The sequence below is a fragment of the Ambystoma mexicanum genome, chromosome 1q, assembly GCF_040938575.1.
Source record: "Ambystoma mexicanum isolate Mex_15411 chromosome 1q, UKY_AmexF1_1, whole genome shotgun sequence".
Classification (NCBI taxonomy): Eukaryota; Metazoa; Chordata; class Amphibia; order Caudata; family Ambystomatidae; genus Ambystoma; species Ambystoma mexicanum.
In genome coordinates this window covers 791,304,784-791,328,257 of record NC_090922.1, presented here as the reverse complement: position 1 = coordinate 791,328,257, position 23,474 = coordinate 791,304,784, and the positions used below count along the sequence as shown (strand labels likewise).

The 23,474-nt window shown below is 46.4% G+C and overlaps 1 protein-coding gene across 4 annotated transcripts in view; it reads left to right on the top strand.

The window, feature by feature from the left end:
• The window catches only part of TPR (translocated promoter region, nuclear basket protein), a 2,097,972-nt gene that overhangs the window by 523,181 nt on the left and 1,551,317 nt on the right, over nucleotides 1-23,474 (top strand). For all 4 annotated transcript variants that reach the window (XM_069641376.1, XM_069641377.1, XM_069641375.1 and 1 more), the window contains exon 20: nucleotides 23,171-23,311. In XM_069641376.1, coding sequence (XP_069497477.1) covers nucleotides 23,171-23,311 — 141 coding nt within the window. The remainder of the gene's footprint in view (nucleotides 1-23,170; nucleotides 23,312-23,474) is intronic.

The following is a 23,474-nucleotide window of genomic DNA, read 5'->3' as shown; positions in this document are numbered from 1 at the left end:
CCTTCCTTTGGCCATCTTATATCTTGGCCTTCTTCCTGCTCTTTGTGGTGAATATGCCATTCATGGAAGCCTTTTCCCGGGGCAAAGCTTTAGCTTTCCTGGGCAAAGTCATGCTATGCGTTTGTTATATGGGAGTTGGGACTGTCTGGTCCAAGACCTGCATCATGGCCAAATTGTCAGTTGCTGGGCCGATATGGTGGCCAGAGGCTGCCTGTGATTGGGCAGTACGTGTCAGTTTGAATGGTGCAGATCCTTACCATTGGTTGATTTGGGGTGACCCCAGCTTGAATTTAGAATAAAAAGGACTATTGCAGCCTTTCTTCAGATTGTTATTGGAGCTTCAAATGGGACCATCTTGCTAAAGACCAGGAACTCGTTGCAGCCATCCGGCATTGTATTCAACCGTCCTGGCAAATTTCAGCTTATTTGCTGAACTGCAGATGGCCTTAACGATGGATTTCTAGAATCTGCCTGGGGGGATAGGTTTTAGGAGGCCACTCTAGTTATAGTGACTGGGGAACTAAGGTTAGCCAAAACGCAATCAAGGTAAACGTGAAGAGCAGTCAAGGCTATTCTCATAGTGTGAGTGGGTTCAGGGGTCCATGAGGAGTCTGCAAAGTAAAGCACACAATTCATTTTTGACAGGAATGTATAAAAATACACATTTATTCTAGGCTTTACACACACTAAAAAATAAATAGGTGATCGTATCGCACAATATTGAATGATAAACATACATTCACCATAGGTTGTTAAAATGCATTCAAATTACTTAATATAAGAGGTAAGTAAATTAATGCAGTAAAGCTGGACCCAAGTCACAAGCCAATTTCCTTAACTTCGACATTCCAATCCCTAAGAAGAATGGTGCCTTGTGCCCAAAAGTCACAGGTGCCAGAATGCTTCTCTCCAGAACGTATCTGTAGCAGAAACTTACTTGTGTTTAGGGATTGGAAGACGATATTCAACAATTGTACAAGGGAAATAAATTGTTTCGATCAGATACTACCCAGGTTCAACAAGCAAAAGCCAGTGGAATGGAATGTTACGCTACAAATGGACTGATTCCCAATATTATCCTATGCAAGAAAGGTGGAGACAAATGCTTTGCGTTGGCTTACCCCTCTGACTGATATTTCCAGATGACTTGATGACTCGACTGGGTGTAGCTGAAGGTTAGATACCCTATTGGTTCAGGTGAGAGGTGCCCAGTAGCTGCAGGTGCAATGAGTCTTCCGGTCTGGCCCAGATGCAGGATACAACCCCTGGTGGTGATGAAATGCAAGATTCACTGATGCAAGCCTGTTCAGGATACTTCACAGGGAAGGTGAGTTCCAACGGCAGAACCACACACTTTCCTTCCATTAGTGGTTTAAGAGCTTCTTCAAGACAGGATCCCTTGAGGCTTCAATTCACAGCAAAGGCGACTTGTACCACAAACTAACGACCACCAGACTTCAGGGTTCAACTGTGGAACATCTGATTCTGCCGAGTGTTAGGCCTGATTGTATGCCGTACCCTTTGGGTGTACTACAACAACCCTGACCTCCTGGCAACAGTAACCAAACCTTTGGGACAAGTCTGTACTACACAGGTTTGTAGCGTGATTGAGCAGCCAGGCTTATCTCGAGGGGTCAATGTGAGCTGTAGGGGAGTTAGAGATTCACAGTGACAAGCATTCAAGTAAACTCTTACACACAAGGTTTCTTGAATAAACCATTATTAATTTATCAGTCAAAGTAAGCCTTCTTTGGAACAGTAACATTCAAGTATACTTCCTAAAATACACACTTAATATCTCTAAACCAATGAGTACCCTTTTGGGATGGCCCACAGACATAACCTACACCCTCGGGTGACTTCAATAACTAGGGTGCTGGGACATTAATATATTGCTATGGTATTTAGGAGTAGGTCAAAGGAAAAGGTTATTAGAACATACAAGAGACCACAAATATACTTAAGCAGGCAAATACGTTCAGTGGAAAAGGCAAAGCCAAAGTCAGTGGGCAAAAGTCTAGATGAGCTGAAGCACTTCTTTGCAGGGAAGATGACTCTTTGCACAGTGTTTCAGAAGTATTTGAAGAAAAAGAATCCATGTAGGGCCTGAAGCGGTTTAGACTTGTGAGTAGTATAAGATGCAAGCAACTCTGCAGCAAGTGGTAAGTTTTCTCAGACTTTTACACTACCTTTGTATTGAAGAAAAAGTGCTGCAGATGACTTCTGTTCCTGAGCAGCTTTGCAGATCTCACTGTTCCTAGGCCTGAGTCGTGAGGATTAGAGGGAGGACTTCTGGGGACTCCCACACTGCAATGGTATGGTCACTGCTCACAACCAGCAGTCTTCAAACAAGTGCCTGTTCGGTGTTTCAGCTCCTCGCGTCTACCGCAAATAGCAACACTGCAGTTCCTGGCTGTTGAGATGGGCTTTCCTTGCTTCTTGGGTCCCACACTGAGTGGTCTCGGGCCCCGTCAGTCCTGCTTCATGGGAGTCCAGAGGATTTTTCTGGAGCTCTTGGTCAACTTAAAAGCAACTCGCACAGTCTGGCGTTTTGGTTTACAGCAGCAGCAACTCCATGGAAAGTCAACCAGCTCAGAGAGAATGTCCAGGTAGCTTACTTTGGAGTTGATTGGTCCCACCAATTCAAGGGGGAAAAGTTGTCCTTGCAGGGGCTTCTGTGGATACGAATTTTCGAGTTTTAGCACAGCAGCAGGGCTTCATCGGGCAAACCAAAGGTGCAGGAGTTGCAACAGGCATCCTCCTCAAGTTCTTCTGTTTCTTCGTCCAGTGGTCGACTCTGCCTTCCAAGTCAAAATCCTCGCCTTTTATTCAGTGGTCTCCCATTCATTCCAGCCTAGCTGTCAGTCATCCAGCAGGGTGGCTGTCCTTGCCTGACAGCCAATCACCATGGAGTGCATTTTGGGTCTCCGAGGAGACTAAGCACAGGGAGTTTCGGGCACCTCGAGTCAGAGGCGGGTTTCACTTGTGAAACCTCCAAAGACAAAACTAACAAAGGGTCCAAACTGGGTTTGGCGCGCAGAGTAAATCTCAAGGCGGACTTTCCCACAAAGAAATGGTGAAAAAAGACTGGGCCATTTTCACAAAAATGGCACCTATGCGTGCTTTACCATGGCTGCGAACGCAGCCCATGGTAAAAATCCCATAATTGTAGTAAAACATAAACCACTGCCAATTCATCGAGGAAAGGGTAACATTAAAATGTTACATGAGAATCTAGACAAAGGGGATACTAGGTAACCTCTCCAGCACCCTATTGTAAGATGGTGTGCTGGTTCTAGAAAGTTACATATGCAACTAAAATCAATTTCACTTTACTGCTCTGGGAAATAGTAGTTTATCCCAGAGAAGGTATTTAAACCTTTGGGAAATCTGAAAGATTTCCCTGCACTGAAGGTGCTGTGTGACACAATGTAAAAGATGATCCCTATGGAGTTTGTCTGACTCCACAACCAAAACAAACCGTGTACAAAATCACATTAAAAATATAGAGTGGGGAAAAAAGGGTTTCACTCACTCCTGGTTTTCAAATCCTCAAAATCCAGCAAAGTTGCTGGGGGTCTATAAAATGGAGGGAATATGCACATTTCTGAGAATTCTCCCGGACACTGAGGTAGCCCATGAGATAGCTGATCGGTCCAACGGGTGGTCAAGGCACACTGCCAAAGGCTCAGGATGGCGGGATCCTCGAGGGTGTCAAGACCTAGTTGGTCCCACTAGTCCAAGGGCTGAAGCGCTGCACAGGGTCTTCGCAGTTCAGGTAGTCAAACATGGCTGCACCAGGCCAGAAGCAGGAAGAGATGTTGAGATGGATTTCTAGAATCTTGCCTGGTGGAAAGATTTTAGGAGGCCACCCTAGTTGGTGAACAGGGGAACTCTGAGGAGTTGGCTGAAACCAATCCAGGTAAGTGTGGATAGCGGTCAAGGTTTTCTCGGGCGAGTGGGGTCAGCGGTCCACAAGGAGTCCACACAGTGAGGCACTCAATTCAGTTTAGACAGGCAAGTACACAAATACTTATTTGGTCTAGGCTGAAAACGAACGCTAGGAAATTAAACAAGCAGTTAATATCACTCAGCACTCAATTATAAAACCTCTATACTGTCACCTTTAGGTTCTTAGGAATTCATTCAATTCCTTCTTTTTGTGGAATAAGTTAAGTCGTGATGCAGTAGAATGGAATGAAGTCACAAGAAATATAACTTAACTTCTCCAGCATTGGTTCTTTCATGGATTCACATGCTGTGAATATTTCCCGTCAGGCTGGGAAACCTTGGTAACTTTTTAACTTGGCATTTTCCTTTGGAAAACATCGGCACTTTAGTGTCCTATCAACGTCCTTTTTGGGTGCTTTAGACCCCACCAATAGGACGTCTGGTATAAATAGCCCCGCCCCTTCGGCTTCCCTTCAGATTTCAACCGTCTCCAAACTGTTGGTATCCCCTCATGTTTCTACGTGTTTTTGCACGTGCGTGTGGTTCGTGGGCTAGGATGTCATCAGTAGCCCAGAAAGTTTTTCGGCCTTGTGCTACTTGCGGCATGAAGGTGTACGAAGGGGATTACCATATGGACTGTCCTTACTGTCTCTACCCCATCACTCGGCGGATGCCTGTGAGACATGTCGGAGGTTTTCGCAGAAGATCTTTTAAAACCGTAAACAACGGCTCATATGTTGGCTTAACAAGGGCAACTACACGGCTTCTGAGGTGGGTTCGATCTGCGGGGGAGCCATTCTTCAGAGAGAGCAGAGCGGTCCGCGGAGCATCGCCGAGCAGCGTCGGCGGAACCCCCCCCTGCTAAGAAGCATCGGGCAGCTTTAACTGCGTCGGAGGTGGGGAAAGGCATCAGGTATTCGTCTAGGCTGCATCATTCGAAGGGGGCGAGTAGCTCTTTGTTTAAGCATGGTCGGCCAGACAAGTCCAAGGGCTCTGGCGGTTGGCCCGAGAAGTCTAGTGTCAGAAAAAGACCTGGCGAAGCCAAAGGAGTCTCCTTCGTCCAGGGATCATCACAAGTCTTCGTCCAGCCAGGAGTCTTTGAATGGAGAGCTGCAAGGAGAGGCCTCTTGTTTAACAAGCGGAGTGTAGAGTCTGAGGCCCGAACTTGGGATGGCAACTGATTCAGTGAAGTAGCACTCGAGGGAGCTGGTCAGTCCAGTGGTCCCAGGTTCTGAAAGCAGGAATCGCGACTGGTTGTTTATACTGGTCATGAGGTTGAAAAACGGAAGGCCCCCACATCAAAAAAAGGAGGAAGGCTTTGCCAGAGTTTGTTGGAACAAATGCTGAATGGCTGCAACGACGAACCACTCGTCTTCAGCAAGATGCTTTTCTTTCCAAGGGGTCTTGGTTCTTATGATATCAAGAATGCCTGCAGGTGTCTACTTTTGATCTGGAGTCACCTCAGAGCCCACCAATAGCAAGGATCTGCACCATGGAAAAAGGTAGGCTGTCTAATCCTTAACTGCCTCTGGATGTCGCATCGGCCCAGCTGCTGATCAGCTTGGACCAGGATGTGGACTGGGATCTAACCATCCTAGGCCCCCATTAGGCCACAACACCAATATTGCTACTTTGCTGGAAGAAGCCAAAGCTTTGCCCGAGAAAGGACTTGCCATACATGGCATACATCGTCATGAGGGCAGGAAGAAGGCCAAAGACCAGATGGTCAAACGAAATGGCGAAATGTGTGGCATGGCCATTCGTGTATGTGGTACTCTTAATGGCACTGTTAAAATTAAAAAATGCATGTGAGAAAAGTAAGAGATCTGTAGCTGGTCTTGGGCATCTCAAGCAAATAATTGAAATGTTAAAAGATGTAAAGTACCCCTGCTGCACTTCTCAGTTTATAAACCATGATTACCATGGGGACTGATCAGTGACTATAAAATAGATGAGCTAGGCAAGGTCTTTGAATCAAGTGTTTTACTTGCCTCCAAAAGACGGGACAGGTTAACTAGAAAATCAGAAAAGTGTGTGGGGGCAGGGGAGGTCATTTGTAGGGGTTTCCACAGATGCCTATTGTGGGAAGGCAACAATCTTTTATAACTTCAGCATTATTTTCACGCCTGTAAAATAGTTTGGGGGCAACGCATTTGTCTTGGAAGCAAGAAGATGCATAACGCAGGTTTGAATACTGGTCTCGTGCTTTGAAACTGGTCTCTGCTATTAAGCGCGTTATAAAAGAATAATTATAATTCTAACGGCCCTTAGTTTCCCCCTATGGTCACTGGTCTGATTTCCCTCTACACTGTCTGATTGATATTCAGGTCTTTTATCCGGCAGGTCCGTGGCAGCTGGGGATGTAACTTTTGTTGGGGAAGTAGATTACTGTATGTCTTGCTTTCCGGAGTTCCCCCTCCCACAAGCTTTTTGGAGGACTGCATAGACACCAGTGCCAAGTGAAGGACCAAGCCTTGTGTGTCGTGTGCCCTCACAACAGGCCGATTATCGGTGCCTCCACTGCTAGCCACCTACAGGTGCAATTGTGTGCTGAGAAATCCAGTGGCTCTGGCATGGCCGCCTGGCACCCCCAGTAGTGTTTGCTCTTCTGCTATTCACCTCCATTGAAGCTCTACGTTAGGTGGATCTGGCCATGTCCACTCTAGGCCCCTTGGCACACCATCTGATTCTGCTCTGTCCACTTACTCCATCTTACCTGCCACCCTGGTGCTGCGCCAAAGCATTTTGCATGCGTTTGGACCAGGGACACTCATTGGTGTATTCTCAATGGTGCTCCGACTCTATATTGGCAACATCATACTTTCCTAGATGTCGCTGGAGACCGCCAGGCCTGGTTTGTCTGGAGCATGGTGAGACACATTTCTGTTAACGCCATCTTGCCCGTCATCCCCCCATGTCCACTTTCGCTTTTTTTGCTCACAATGTTGACTTTGTGTTCCCATTGTTTAGCTCAGTAGACTGTTCCCACTGACTGACCTAAGAGGTCTAATGTACAGCTCGGTCAAGTGTATACACTTCTCCGATAGGCTTGATGAGTAAGGTATTACTTTACCATTGCAGACTGCTAGACTTGGATTCTACCTATAAACACACTGCATAGTTATAATAATCTCCTGTTGAGCACCCCACTAGTGTACCCTCTGCGTAGAAAGATAAATGTACTGTGCCATCTGTATAGCCATTGCATAGTTTAATTGTCTACCATTGAGCAGTTTGCCTCGAATGCCCTTTCCCAAGAGTACATAACTGTATAGATTCATTTTTGTCCTCTACATCCTTTTCACCACGCCACCATTACAAAGTTCCTTGTTTGCGTCTGTCCTCTGTTTTAATGTTTGTGGCCACGCAATAGCCACCAATGATAATTTGCACTTATGTAGCGCTACGAACCCTCAGGCATCTGAGCGCTGCTTATTACATATGGTGTGTGGTGCTCATTTATCAACCTCGCAAGGATTAAGGGCTGAGTTTGGTACTGCTGGGATTCGAACCTGCGTCAGTGCTAGGCAAAGTTTGTATGCAGTACTCTCTGGGAACACTACAAACAGCTGACTACAGGTATAGGAAACCCAACCTTTGGTATAAGCTTGTACTACACAGTTTGGTAGCGTGTTGAGCAGTAGGCTCATCTCAAGAGGGGTCAATGTGAGCTGTAGTGGAGTTGCACACATATTCAGTTACAAGTATTCAGATAAACTTACACTCAAGGTTTCTTGAATGAACAATTATTAATTTATCAGTCAGTTAGAATAAGTCTTCTTCAGAAGGGTCAATATAATAACACTCAAATACATTTATGAAATACGCACTTTTAATATATCTAAATCAGTAGATACCCTTTTAGGGATGGCCCACAGACACTACCTACACACTTGGGTGACTTCAATTGCTAGGGTGATGGGGACATTAATATATCACTGTTGCATTTAGGATCGTATGGTAATAAATCAAAGGAAAGGATTAGTTGGAACAAACAAGAGACCACAAATATTGTTAAGCAGGCAAATACTTTCAGATCCCTCAATAAGTCATTCAGTAGGAGAAGCTAAGCCAAAGTCAATAGGCAAAAGTCTATGTAAGATGAAGCACGTCTTGGTAGGTAAGTAGACAGTCTTTGCACAATGTTTTAGAAGTCTTTGAAGAAAAGAAACAACAAATGTAGGGCCACAAGCTGATAAGATGTAAGTAGTAGAACATGCAAGCAACTCTACAGTAAGAGGTAAGTTCTCTTAGACTTTGTACAGTACCTTTTTAAAATGAAGAAAAGATGCAGCAGATGACTCATGTTCCTGTGCAGCTATGCAGATCTCGCTGTTCCTGGGCCTCAGTTGTGGGGACAAGTGGGAGGACATTGGGGGGACTCCTGCACTGGGATGGTCAAAACTCGCAACCGGCAAACTTCACTTTCAGTGGCTGTTCAGGATTTCAGCTCCTTGCGTCTACCGCAAATAGTAACACTGCAGTTCCTGGCTGTCGATGGACTTTTCTTGCTTCTTGGGGTCCTGCACTCTGTTGAGGGGGCTCAGGCTCGGTCAGTCCTGCTTCCTGGGTCTTCCTGGAGCTCTTGGCCAGATTAAAAGCAATGCACACAATCTGGTGTTCCTCTCCCTGGCTATACGGTTTCCCAGCAGCAACTCTGTGGAAATTCAATCAAGTACGAGATTGATGTCCAGGTGGTTTACTTTGGAGTCGATTGGTCCCACCAACTCAAGGGGAGAAGTCGTCCTTGCCATTTCGGCACTGCAGCAGGGCTTCACCGGGCAAACCAACGGTACAGGAGTTGCAGCAGGCGTCCTCTTAAAGTTCTTTTTCTGTTCCTTTTTCCAGTGGTCGACTGCCTTCCAAGCCAAAAGCCTCTCCTTTTCTTCAGTTCTCTCCCATTCATTCCAGCCCAGCTGTCAGTCACCCAGCAGGGTGGCTGTCCTTGCCGGACAGTCAGCCGGCCAATCGCCAGACAGTGTATTTGGGTCTCCTAGGAGACCAAGCACAGGGAGTTTTGGGCACCTCCTGCCTACCCCAGACACCTGGAGCCAGAGGCGGGGCTTCACTTGTGAATTCCGCCAAAGGCAAAACTAACAATGGGACCAAACCTGGCTTGGCGCGCAGAGTAAATCTCAAGAAGGACCTTTCCACAAAGAAATGGCGAAAAAAGACCTGAGCCATTTTGACAAAAATGGCACCCTTTGCTGCTTTACTGCAGCTGCGAACGCAGCCTGCGGTAAACTAACACCATGGTAGTTAAAACGAAACCAATGCCACCAGCCATTAGTGGGTAACATAAAAAATGTTACATGAGAAGCTAGACAAAGGGGCTACTAGGTAACCCCTCCAGCACCCTATTGTAAAAGTGTGTGTTGGGTCTAGAAAGCTACAAATGTAAGTAAAGTCAATTTCACTTTACTGCGCTGGGAAACAGTTTATCCCAGTGAAGGTATTTAAACCTTTGAGAAATCGGAAAGCCTTCCCTGTGCCGCACTGCACTGGAGGTGCTGTGACACAATGTAAAAGATGATGCCTATGGAGTTTTGTCAGACTCCACGACCAAAAAGGAAGTGTTCAAAAAATCACATTAAAATGAGACTGGCGGGGGAAAAAGGGTCTCACTCTCTCCAGGTTGAAAAAAATCAGTCCTCAAAATCCAGCAAATTTGCTGGGGGTCTCTAAGGTAGAGGGAATTGGCACATTTCTGAGAATTCTCCCAAACAGTCAGCAGGTTCTGCACGGATGTCAAAGCGAGCGCTCTACTTGCTGTGATATCTGACCGGCATAGATGACTTGTATTAGAAGTGTCTACTGAATCAGTTTAATTCTGTCAATTTTATAACCACTGAATTAGTCAGATTATTAAATGGATCCTGTAGCCCCACCCACATGTGAGGCGAAGGTCCTCGTTTGTGCCAGGACACAGGAAGTGACGTTGGGTTAGAGTGGGGTTTTCCGGGTTGGGGGCAGTTCAGTTACTGCGACAGTTGTGCAAAAAACTGTCGCAGTAACTGAAGGACTGTGTGCCTGTGGTTCTTGGAAGGTGGCCTGCCATCCCGAGTGGTCCTCTGGCCTGAGCCATGCCAGATCTGACATTGGCGACGAGTGGGTCCGTGCAGGACCCACGCCTCAGCTGCCATGGCTCCCGGTCCAGGGGGAATTACCCAGCACAAGCACCCAGCCAGGCGAGGCAAACAATGACGTCCGCTGCACGTCGGCTTGAGAATCCCCCGAAACGCAGCTTAGGAGGGTGCTATCAGGCACGGCCAACATGGATCGGCGTGCCGCCTCACAAAGGCGCCACCAGAACAACCCGAGGCCCTCCCCTCTGCATCACACACATGAGGTACCAGGGTGTAAGGGGAGAGGCAGCACTCATGCAGTGTTAGCGCAGCTTAGAGGGAGCCGGTGTACACGGCTATCGCGCATCAGTGGGTCTACAGACCCCAACACCGCCTCCGGGGCCGACCTCTCCTGCCTCGCGCACAGGGGAATGAAAGCACTCTCACAGAGGCAGCCTGCCAGAAACTGCACCTCCCTGTCCACAACAGGACATCCAACAGTGTACAAATCGTCAAGAAGAGGTGCATTCCCTCCGCCCAGGGTGTAAGAGGGGCAACTACACGGAGGAAACCCCAGAAGAGAGAGGGGGTAATTCACAACCAATATGTCGGGAGATGAGGTTGCCTCTGCATCAGTACCACCCTTGCCCCCTGGAGGAGGGACACAAGTATTGCACCTACCCCACGCATTTGACATGCAGGAACACAAGTAACTTAGGTCCACGCCGAGCAACATGGCTAAAGGACTTGGAAGTTGTATGTAGGCGCTGTGGGGCTCACAGATGATACACGGCTTAAGCACACATTAGCCATGGTGGTTGGACCCGCAGTCTGAGACATTGCGGGAGAACTAGTCAACCTCAAAACAGCGTCCTTCCATGACCTGCATATCAAACTGTCAGAATATTTCACGCCTCACACCGTAGATTCAGACACACATCCTTCATGCCACACACCAAGACAAAGGAGAATCCCTAGACCACTTTGTCATGAGACCACAGATAAAACTAAAACGCTGAATTCCATCGGTACTCGACTGAGGCGGCACTGCGGTCTCAGGTTATTGCCGGATGTGACTCAAGCATTTAGGAAAAAGCTGTTATAGAAGCAGAGGTCGCTGGAAGAAATTCTGGCACTCGCACGCATGGAAGCAGTGGTAGCCACGACTGGGCAAAGTGACAATACAGCACAAAGTGAGTGAAGGCGAGACCGTCAACAAACTACACACCACCATGAATGCTCCAGCCAGAAGCACCTACACCATGCGCTTCAGATGTGCTTATGAATATCCTCTCACAGGGGAATGCTCAGCACTAGGGCAAAATGCACCACCTGCGGGGGAGATTGCCGCTTTGGCACTGTTTGCAAAAACGCACCCATGCCAGTCGCAGCCATGAGATCACACAGGGAGCAACGTAAGGTCACTCAAGCAAGCTCACACAACACTGGGCCACAGGGTGAACCTAGAAGATGGATGGGATGAGCGGGAGTACAGCAGAACCCGTGCACGCGAAGACCACAGGCCGTCAGTTTGGTCAAGACACTGGGGCCGCAAACGGTATGTTAAATACATTGAAATGAGGGCTCTGTCCAGTAGTGACTCTGTATCCTCCGGTGATGACCAATGAAGGGTATGTCTGGGCGCTCAACACCACAGCAAACCAAGACAGCCCTACCCTCATGCTCCACAACAACGCTCCCTAGATTTTTTCCGACACGTGGGCTACTGTTAACAACATAAGCAAAGAAGCCTACAAAGCACTCTCAGCCTTCCAAACTCAAGTGATCCACTATTGACGTGTATCTTTAAGGATCAACCTCACCATTACAATGCAACAGAGTCCTCACCGCCACATGCACTCACAATCGCGTGGCAAAAATCCAACGAAACATGCTCAAGACTGAAGTGAACAGCGGCTGCATCCTCTGCTTTAAAACAGCCGTGGAGATGGGCCTAGTATACATCTTATACCAACTTCTGGGCCACAAATGATTTGCGATGCCGGAAGACATTGAAATGGCATTTCCAAAATTATTTAGGGGGCTGGGGAAACTCAAAAATCGCAAGATTCAACTGCAGATCAACCCTGACATCAAAACTGTTGCCCAACACTACAGGGTAATACCAAGCAATATACAAAGGCAGGTTGAAGACATCGACAAATTGCTGAAGCAACATGTCATCAATCCAGTGACAGGACTCGCGCCCTTGGTATCGCCAATAGTGCCCGCCCCTGAAGTCTGCTGACTGCTCCATCAGATTATGCGTGGACATGAGGGCGAATGAGCAATACAGCGTGAAAGACACCAGCCGTCAAGGATAACGGATCTGATCCACATACTACATAGCGCAAAATTCTTTTCAAATCTAGACCTCACAAAAGGTTGCCACCAACAGGAAATTGCTCCCGAGTCCCGACCTATTTCGACTTTCGTGAGCCACATGGGTCTTTTCTAATGCAAGGAACTCAGTTTTGGCATCTTGTCCGCTGCAGAATCAGGCACAGATGTCCTGGTATTCCGCAAGGCCAAAGAACACCATGCTGCACTCAACACAGCTGGACTAACACTTCGCTCAAGTTTTTCACACATTCTCAAAACTGGATGAGACCCGACCCTGACAAGGTTGCAGCACTGAACACTGCTTGACCACCACAGACAGTGTCTGAACTTCACTCGTTTCTGGGGCTTTGCGAGCTATTGCTCAAGGTACCTCCAGGACTTTGCAACCATCAGCACCCCCTCGGACTACTCGCGAGGAAATATCAGCCGTTTGACTAGTTTGCCTACTGCCTGGGTGCTTTCAAAACCATCCCCAATAACCTCTCTAGTGCTGAAGACATGACCTGCTTTAATGCAGATAGGAAAACTGAAGTCTTAGTGGACGCAAGCCTGGTCTGCTTGGAGGGGTTGTGGGGGGGGTACATAATGACGCAACAGGATGCTGCCATCGTAGCATATGCAAGCAGGAGTCTCAAACACACTGAACAGGAAAACTCCCAGACGGAAAAAGAAAGCCTGACAGTCGTCTGGGCATGTGAATACTTTCACCTGTTCCTATACGGCAAGGCCTTCATGGTAGTCGCCTACCACCAAGCCCTCTTGACAATTTTTGGTGACCTTAATTCACAAATGTCGACAACAATGGCACAATTCAATTGTGATATATCACCTCCAACCATTACCTGTAGATTTGACAACCCTTCTAAAAGAATCAGAACAAGACCCAGCCTTCTGCATTGTGGCTCACTGCATCAAAACGGGGAAGATGAAACCCATAAAAACGCAAGCAAGAGGAGTCTGAGCACGTGAAAGACCATATGGTGCATGGAAATGTTAAATGAGCGGCATGGTAGCGCATGAGCGGTCACAGGGATAATCTCCACAAAACGTCTCATGAGGCAGAAAGTATGGTTCCCCAAACTAGATAGCATGATCTAAGACATAATTCTATGCAACATCTGCTGTCAAGTGACCTAACCCCAGCCCACTGCAAATGTCACCCCTCCCAGACGCTGTATGGGAAGAGTCAGCTGTGGGGACTTTGCAAACTACGAAATGGAGCGTACATACTAGTATTGATTGCCCTTTCACACTTCAGAGACGCTCCAATAATAGAATCTGCATCAGCCACCTGTGTCATACCAGTCCTCGGCCGCATGCTTTCAACATACGGATCCCAAAGGTCATTGTCAGATAATGGCCCACCTTTCACCAGCCCAGACTTTGCACGATACATGGGGTTCCAACACAGGAGACCAACACCACGATGGCTTTAAACCAACTGCATAGTTGAGCGGTTCATAGCCAATGTCAAGAGGGCACTGCAAGCGGCCAATCTCCTCAACAAGCCATTTGAACGAGCCTGGTATCGGTTTCTGCGCGAGTGTCAACACATTCCCTACAGCACCACGGGTGTTTGCCCATTCGACCTAATGTTACAAAGAACCGTGCAAACTCGACTACCAGAAGGTGTCACACCGAGGCCTTCATGCCCATTAGAACAGCAAGCGAGGGTCTGAGATGAAAAGGAAGCTGAAGGACCAAGCGAACTGAGGTTCAAAAGAAGCCGACGTAGAAATAGGCGACCAAGTACATGTGCGTCAACAAAGAACGGCCTGCCATTGTGTCCTAAGTTAATTTTTTGTTTGCCTTACCACTTTATACACAACATAGACTAACTTTATATCCATTACTTAGGGATTCATTGTTTCTGCTAGTGTGTTCTCTGCTTTAACTTCGTTGTGCCAGCATATCCACTTAATGCATTGTGCCACTGTTATGCACCCCTGTATAGTCTGGTTAATACATTGTTTGCAGTGTCCATTTTGCATTAGTGTTTTTGTGGCACTTGTAAAAAACTATGCAATGGATATACCAGTGTATTGGTGTCAACCACTGCATACACTTCAGTGTGCTTTCCCTGTGGGCCATTGTTAATTTTCATTGTGGTGCCATCACTCATTCCCTAGATAAATGTTGTTGTACCTCCTGTTTTCATCTGCTTTAACTTTTGGTGTGGGACATGTGTACTCCCTTTAAATTCATCAAGTCCTTGTGGCACCAGTATTTTCACTCCATGAACCTTTTCAATTCATAGTGCCTGTCGTCCTTCCCTCTGCATTAATTTTGAATTGGGTTAACTGAATCCACTGTACTAATTTTCCTGTGCCACCAGTACATTCTCTGAAAAGTTTAACCCCAGTTTTCCAGTGTCCTCCGTATTCTCACTGTGATGCTAGTGTAACCACAGCATAGACTGTTGGGGAGAATTCTCAGAAATGTGCTAATTCCTCTCCACCTTCGAGACCCCCAGCAACTTTGCTGGGTTTTGAGGACTTGAATGTTTTACCTGGAGAGTGAGAACCTTTTTTCCTACTCTCTAGTATTTTAATGTGATTTTGAACTGTTTCTTTTGGTTGTGGAGCCTGACAAACTCCATATGCATCATCTTTTACATTGTCACACAGCACCTTCAGTGCAGTGGCACAGGGAAGTCTTTCAGATTTCCCCAAGGTTTAAATACCTTCTCTTGGATAGTGTTTCCAAGACCAGTAAAGTGAAACTGACTTTACTTTCTAGACCCAGCACTCCCTATCTTACAATAGGGTGCTGGAGGGGTTACTTTGTCTAGTTTCTCATGTAACAAATTTGTTAACCTTTCCTCGATGAATGGCTGGTGGCAGTGGCTTTATTAACAACCGTGGTGTGCGTTTACCGTGGGCTGCATTTGCAGCTGCAGTAGAGCACCCAAAGGTGCAATTCTTTGTCAAAATGGCCCCAGTAGTCTTTTTGACATTTCTTTGTGGAAAGGTCCTACTTGAGATTTACTTTGCTTGCCAAAACCAGGTTGGTCCCTTTTTTCGTTTTGCCTTTGGTGGAATTCACAAGTGAAGCCCACCTCTGGCTCCAGGGTGTCTGGCAGGGGCAGGAAGCGAGGGAGGTGCCCGAAACTCCCTGTGCTGTCTCCTAGGAAACAGGAAGACAATCTTAGGTGATTTGCCGGCTGGCTGTCCGGCAAGGACAGTCACCCTGCCGGGTGACTGACAGCTAGGTTGGAATGAATGGGAGAAACCTGCATAAAAGGCTGAACTTTTTGCCTTGGAAGGCAGTCGACCACTGGACAAAGCAATCTGACGAACTTGAAGAGGGCGTCTGCTGCAACTCCTGGACCGTTGGTTTGCCCGGTGAAACCCTGTTGCTGTGCTGAAACTCTATTTTTGTTTCGACTAGAGAAGCCCTGCAAGGACTTCTCCCCTTGAGTTGGTGGGACCTATCAACTCCAAAGTAAGACACCTGGACATCCTCTCGGAGCTGGTTGAAATTCCACTGCAGTTGCTGCTGGAACTGAATAGCCAGGGAGAGGAACACCAGATTGTGTGCATAGCTTTTAAGCTGGTCAAGAGTTCCAGGAAGATTCTCTGGACTCTCAGGAAGCAGAACTAACTGAGCCTGAACCACCTCAACAGAGTGCTGGACCCCATAGGCAAGGAAAGCCCATCTTGACGGCCAGGTACCAGTGTTGCTATTTGCAGTAGATGCAAGGAACTGAAACACCAAAGTGCCACTTGTTTGAAGATTTCCAGTTGTGGTCGGTGACCGTTGCATTGCAGTGCAGGAGTCACCAGAAGTCCTCCCTCTTGTCCCCACGACTGAGGCCCAGGAACACCAGGAGCTGCACAGGAACAGAAGCCATCTGCACTTTTCTTCAACCTAAAGGTACTGTTCAGTCTAAGAACTTAGCTCGTTGTTGTGTAATCTCACTTGTCCTCGTTGGAGACTTGTCTTGGTTGCATCTGTAGAGTTGCTAACAGCTTCTTAACCGCACAAGCCGAATCAGCTTGTGGCCCTGCTTTGATTTCTTCTTATTCTACAAAGATTTCTAAAACATTGTGCAAGACTTTTTCTTACCCGCAAGAAGTGCTTCAGTGCACCTTGTCTTTTGGTAGCTTAACTTTGGCTGGCTTGGCTCCCTGAATGACTCTTCTCTTCTGCTTATGTGTTTTACCTTTCTAGCAGGAAAGGGTTAACTGACTTTGAATAGGGGGGGGGGGTTCCTTTGAAAGTACTTACCTGCTTAAGAATAATTGTGAATACTGGTCTTATTCTGAAACCTCTTTTCTTTGACGCCCCTCAAGAATATTCTTAATGCAACGGTGATACATTAATGTCTCCAGCACCGTAACTATTAGTCGCCTGAGGGTGTAGGTAGTGTCTGTGTGCCATCCCAAAAGGGTTTTTACTGATTTAAGAATATTAAGTGTTTTGAAGTATATTTGTGTGTTGCTTTATATTGCCTCCTTCTGAAGAAGGCTTACACTAACTGACTGTTAAATTAATAATTGTTTAATCAAGAAACCTTAGGTGTAAGTTTATTTGAATACTTGGCACTGTGAATCTCTAACTCCCCTACAGCTCACATTGACCACTCTTTAGATAACCCTGGCTGCTCAACACACTGCCAACCTGTGTAGTAGACTTGTACCAAAGGTTGGGTACCTATTGCCAGGAGGTCAGGGTTGTTTTGGTGCACCCAAAGGGTACTGCATAAAATATTGCCTAACATAGACAAATTATATTGCATCTGCCAATGTATTCACTAGGCTAATTTCTTTGCATTTGGGTTAGACTATGCATCAATTTCACTGTACCCACCACTCTGCCAGTTTGATTTTCATTGTTGCTACCCTTGTATTCACCGCCTAGCTTCATTTAAACTTACTACTGGTACTTTCCATAGCTTGTTTGACAGCCTACCCTCTGAATTGTGTTGTGGTGGCTATCGATCCACTGCAGAGTTGCTTTTTGTTTAACCAGTGCCCTTTGCATTCATTTAATTGTCACCAGTATAACCGTTGCATGGACTGATCATTTCAGTGTGCTTTGACAGTAGGTCCTTTACTCTGTGTATCCATTGCATAGATGCATTTAATGTCCATTGTTTATTTTGCTTAATTTTGTGTGTGCGACCCAGTTTATCGCCTGCATAGATAAATCGACTCCTCATGCCACCAGTATATTTACTGCATGAACTTCCTAACACATTTCCTCTGCCACTGCGTTTTCTGCATTCATTCTCATCCATGTAAATAATCTCCAGTGCCAGTTCTCAGAAAAACTCTGCTGGGATATGTATAGGACTGCTCGATGAACACCTTCCTCTGCGCTTGTGCTAGTCTGTTTCTGGACTAAATGTCTGCACCCACATATAGTATGCACTATGCCTCCCCAAACTGTTGGTTTTTTCCCCATGCAAGCTGCATCCTTTTCTCAATGTTTTTGCAAAAACCTTTAGCACCATCATGCCTGGCCCAAGACTTCGGTTTGAAGTGCTGCCGGGACTGCATCTTCAGATTTCCATTACGACCCACACTTATCAGTGTATAGTGTTTGCAGACAATGATGTGGAGCGGTGCAACTGCTTCCAGTCGAACGCAAACGTCTTGAAGACCCAGGCCGCTAAGTTGGCACTAGGCTGAGACACTTCAGAGCGCAATCTGGATCAAAGTGATGAGAGGCAGGCCAGACTATACAAGCCCAAAAAGTGATCTAGCCTCTCCCTCATAAGAAAAAAGTATTGTCCTAGGAGGGATGTAGCTGTCTGTCGGATGATGGATGGGGTAAGCTCTTCCGTCTAAGGGTGCATCAGATCTTGGATAGGTTTGTGAAGGCCACAGCCGGTAGGTAAGGCTTGAACCTCGTCAATGGTGTAGCAATCTGCTGTGCCAGTCGCACCTGTCAAACAGGTGAAAATTTAGTCCTACACCCTCAAGCTTGGCCTCTTTAAAGTAGTCACCGGAAACAGTCTGCATTAGCATGTTGCGGTGGACCACCATTAGTTCCACCCCAATCATTCCTCTGCCTTTAGACTATGCCCGTATAAAGACCTTCTTTGACAAAGGTGATATGGCCTCTTTTGGGTTTGAACCATAGTCAACGGGCTGCGATACCCTACTGGATTTCATTGCAGATGAGGTGGGAACTTATGCAGTTGGAATTGGTGCTTAGGGACGTGAGTAGTTTCAATGCATCACCAGACGTACAGATATCAACTCATTACTAACCTGATGGCACAATTTCGCATGTTATTTGAAAGTGATTGAGAAAGAGACAGTACGACTTGACTGACATCTTAGACTAGGGTCCTCAATAGGTCATAGCTCTCCTTTTTAATGTGGCAATGGCTAATATGATGGCTTTGTGGCAGCACTCATGTTAGACTCCAGCAATGTTTAAGGAGTGGATGAAAAATTATGATGCATTGGACCATTTTTATTTTAGTCGTTTTTCTTAATGGCTGGTGGTTTATACCGCCACAGTGAAACTGTAAGCAGTAGTCAGTCCTCATACTGGATAGGTGTGATCAAATTGAGGCTCTTTGAAAAATTGTTTCAGGGAGCATGGCGTTGAAGCTGTTGATGCTTCCTGCACATTGACAAAGTTCTCACAATTATTGTGGGAAGTGGTGTTGGAGGCTTTCTCATTTGCAGGGGGGAGTGATTGAGGATATCTTCCTCAACAGTCAATGACAGGAAGTGGCTTGCCGCGCATTGGCAGTACTATGGAGATGTTTCTTCATAGGACTTCCTGGCTTCAACCATCAGGGCTCCATCCCTCCCCACTCTTTGCTACTCCTGTTGGAGGTAGTCTCTGACCACATGAAGCACTTATTGACTGTTACAAATGCCATATCCTATTTCATATGGGAAAGTGTCGGATCACCTATGATGCTTGGGTGCAACAGTTGGCTAGACAGTGGTTTTGTCTCCCATTTCTGTGCAAGACCCTGGACAGACTGCCTGTGCTTACATGATCAACATTCGAGGAGCAATTAACTACCCTATTGGGGGAGGAGGTTCATTTTGCACAGAATGGAATGCAATGGTGCTCCCGATATAGCCCTCAATAGCTTGAACAAGTTCCTGAGGAAGGAAAAGTTCCAGATAGTGGTGTTGCATGATTTTCTAGGCTCTGCAGAACCAGGACTCGCTGGTGTAGTTTGACCTCCTGGATGCTGTGCCATGTGCCAATTCATTGAAGGCCCGGAAGGTTCCTGTGGTTTGTCAGTGGGCACTTCCTTCTCCAGTTCCATGTGCTTCTCCATGTTGGTGGCAGTGGTGACATCTGATCTCGGGAGGGGAGGAGTCTACGTCTTTCCTTGCTTGGATGACTGGTCAATCGAAGGATGTCCCCCAGAGCTGGTAGTCCTCTCGAAGGCAAGCCTGGGATGATGCCACATGGAACTAAAATATTTTACCTCATTTACTTCATACACAATAGAGAAATTCTGTGCTGGAGTACTCGTGTTGGGGCCAGTGTATGGCACATGAAACTAACCATTTTATCAAACTTTGTCACACATTCTAATATAAAAACATCAAATACACGTTTATGCTGAAACTATGCTACATTAAATCATATGAGTTTAAATGTACATTCAAGCAGTGGTGTACTCGTCTGTTTATTCCTTATTTTAGATGTATGCTCTGTTCTTGGCTTCACAGCACGTGTTGTTTTGCCTATGTAAGTCTTTTTGACACAATTTTGCACGATAAGATGGTTCTCTGTTTGAAGACTAGATGATTTGAGGCCTAGCCGAGATATATATTATGTTTACATGAAATCAAGTGAAAACAGAAGCTTGTATGTCTAAACTTTTATGCTGACACTATGCCATATTAAATCATGTGTATTTGAGATTTTTATATCTGGATGTTTGGTAAAATGGTTTTATTTGCCATACACTGCCCCAACCCGAGTACTCCTGCATGAAATTTCTCTTATGTATGAAATAAGTAAATGAGGTAAAATATTTGTTCCATGTGGCATCATCCCAGGCTTGTATTTGATAGTTCTAACCCCAAATCCACATGAAGGGGATTCCCACCTTTAGATTTGATGTAGTCCTCTTGAAGGCACCTGCCAGCTGCTGCATGCTTTCTGCTTCTCCCTGAATTTCCACATGACCCCATTTCAGAAGCTCATTTTATTCTGGACAGTCCTGCACAGATGTTTGTGGAAGGCTTTGCAGCATTCAAAGAATGGCACCCATTTCCAGACGGCGTTTATGCCACTAACTGGATGTCAGTTCACTTTGCAGGCAGTGGTGAACAACCTGGCGTGTGGTTAGTCTGGATAACTTGATGGTGATTGGAGTTCTGAACGCCTTAGCTGGAGGCTAAGGTTGTTCTGAAAGGCTGGGGTGCTTGTCTGAGATCTGCAGGCAAGCGGGCTTTGTTCCTGGGGACAGGGCCAGTGGCACAGCAACTTTTTGGGGCTGTGAGTAACACTGGCACGTTCTTTTATTTTTTTGGCGCTGTCCATTCAGGGGAAGAAGGTATTGATCCTCACAGACCACACTGAACATGCAGTACCTCAACAAGGGGGGTAGTTGGGATGGCGCACTGTCACTATCCGAGGCGGCTATGGTGTGTCCATTTCTGGGCATTGGAGAACTACATTTTGTTTCAGCAGCTCACCTTGCGGGGACAGAACAGGTTGGCAGAAGCTATAGTCAGGCAGGGCTCAGTCTCCCACAAATGCAAAATTTGCACTGAGGTCTTTGAGATCTTCCAACTCTTAGGGTACCCCTTCAGTAGATCTGGTTGCAATGAGAACAATCTCAAGGTGCAGGCTTTTCTGCTTGAGGGATTTTTTTCCCCCCCGAGGGTGTTTATAGGAGATGCCTTTTTAGTGGAGCAGACTTTCGACCTTCACTACCTCATGTTCTCCGATCCCAGTCGTGTTGGTTCTCAAAAGGTTGAGGAAGTTACGGGCTTACATGGTTTTGAGCTCCCTGGATTGGGAGAGAACATGGTACTTGGATCTTCTGGAGTTGGCCATCTGTCTGCCTCGCTGTCTTCCTGGTGGACCTGCGTCCCAGATGGAAGGTAGGTTCATCACCAGAACAGGAGTCTCAGCTTGCAGGTGTGGTTCATGAGATGTTGGGGTATGGTAGGTAGGGTTTCCCTGATGAGATTTTGGAGATGATGCTAGCTGTGGGCAGACCCTGAACGAAGGCCATTAATTCATGCATGCATGCATGCATGCATGCATGCATGCATGCATGCGGAGAAAGTTGGAGGTCCAGACATTGCTCCAGGCTTGTTCAGCTGTCTATGGTCCAACCACAAGGGCACTATAGGAGTCTAGACAGAGGATACTTTGAATCGATGGATTTAGTTCTGCTTTGTTGCACTACTGGCAATCTATTCCAGACCGCTTTCAGTTGAAGATCCAAATGAAGACTAGTGAAGACATCTGTTGGAGAGATGGACATCTGACAACTCAGGGACAGGAAGACCAAATGCAATGAAGGTCACCATGATCAGGAGGTTATAGACGATCGTACAATGGCAAACACTGGTGGAGCCCCAGCACAGCTTCTCTTGGCGCGAGATGGCTGACCATGCCGGTGCAGGTGACTTGTTGCATAAGCAGAAGATCTGTAAAGTTCCAATGTAACCATCAGTCCAGGGGTAGACGCACCAACAGGCCTTCTTGAGGTAGACTGAAGCCTGGCTTCACTGGGACAATGCTGGAGTTGATGCTGGTCGCTGCAGGGGTTCGGGGCATCTTCGGGTCCTTAGCCAGCTGCTAGTCTTCGTAGAGGTCTTGGGCCCAACGATCTCTCGTACAGCCGCTTGAGTCCTTTTATCCAAGTTTCAGGCTGGGAGCAAACTCAAGCCTACAAATGTTAATTATCTGCACTATTCATGCAGCCTGTGGCTATCTAATAATGGATAGCCACTGGGGTCACCAAGTCTGCCAAGTACCAGACTTTCTGGCACTGGGGATGTGGATTGGGACTAGACCATCTCGGCCCCATCCTATGGCACACATACAAACGTTTCTTAGACTGCGAAAACCACAGCTTTCCCTGGTATAGATTTCCATATAAGGCATTACCTGCCCTGGAAGGCAGGAATAATTAATTATAATTAATTGAATTGTTCTTTTATAATGTGCTTAATACCAACGAGTGGTTTCTAAGCGTGGGATTAGGGTTCAAACCTGTGTTGCGCTGCATTGTCTTGCTTCCCAAGACACTTGTTGCCCCGGAGCCATCCTTCCCCTAAGTAGGCCAAAAAGCCAGCAAAAAATCTTGTGGCACAGCCATCTTGATGTACTAACCACCTTTTTAGTAGCCATTTGTGGTATATGTATTAGTAAAATGTTCCAAAAACAGTACAAATATCACTGCTGCAGCCAGCTTGCCTTGGGCACATTGTAAAAGCAACGCAAAGTCCATTATGTGAAATGGCCTGATCAACGGTCCTAGAATGGTAGGCCTGGCAACCCGGGACTAACATTGGGCACATGAGGAAGACCCTTAATGCCTTTGGCTGCCAAAATCCCAAATCTGTTTCGACTGCAAACCCTGACCCTAAAATTGCAGCAGTGGCACTAAAGCTCCTGCCAGTATGCAGACCTGCTCACTTAACAGAAATGTGTTGGTGGTGCATGTACGAACAGGGTTTCGCCTGCATGTACCTAAATATCTGGTCTTTAAAAATGGAGAAACTTAAACATTGCAAGGCTTGTGGATAATGGTTTTTATGGTCAAATGAAATTGAAAATGTTGGAGTGATTGTTTGCTCATGCTTTGTGTACATGTCAGTCTAACCCTAACTTCTGCTACTTCCTACCCATAGTTGACCTTGGAACGATCAGACACTGAGATCAAACAAAGATACAACAACCAGATTGAGAAGCTTGAACGAGAGGCAGCCCAGCTTAAGAAGAAACTAGAGCATGAAGTGGATCAGAAACACTTGATCAGTAAAAACCAAGACGTAAGTCCAGTGGAGTTGTGTAAGTTGGTTGCCGCATTTTTGTTTGATTTCAGCGTCCTAGTTTGCCAGCAGGGATCCTGGCACTGTGGGTAAAGGTACATGATGTTTAAATGGTATTGAGAAGGCATAGACCACAGTTATAGTCCAACAAAATAACAAAGGT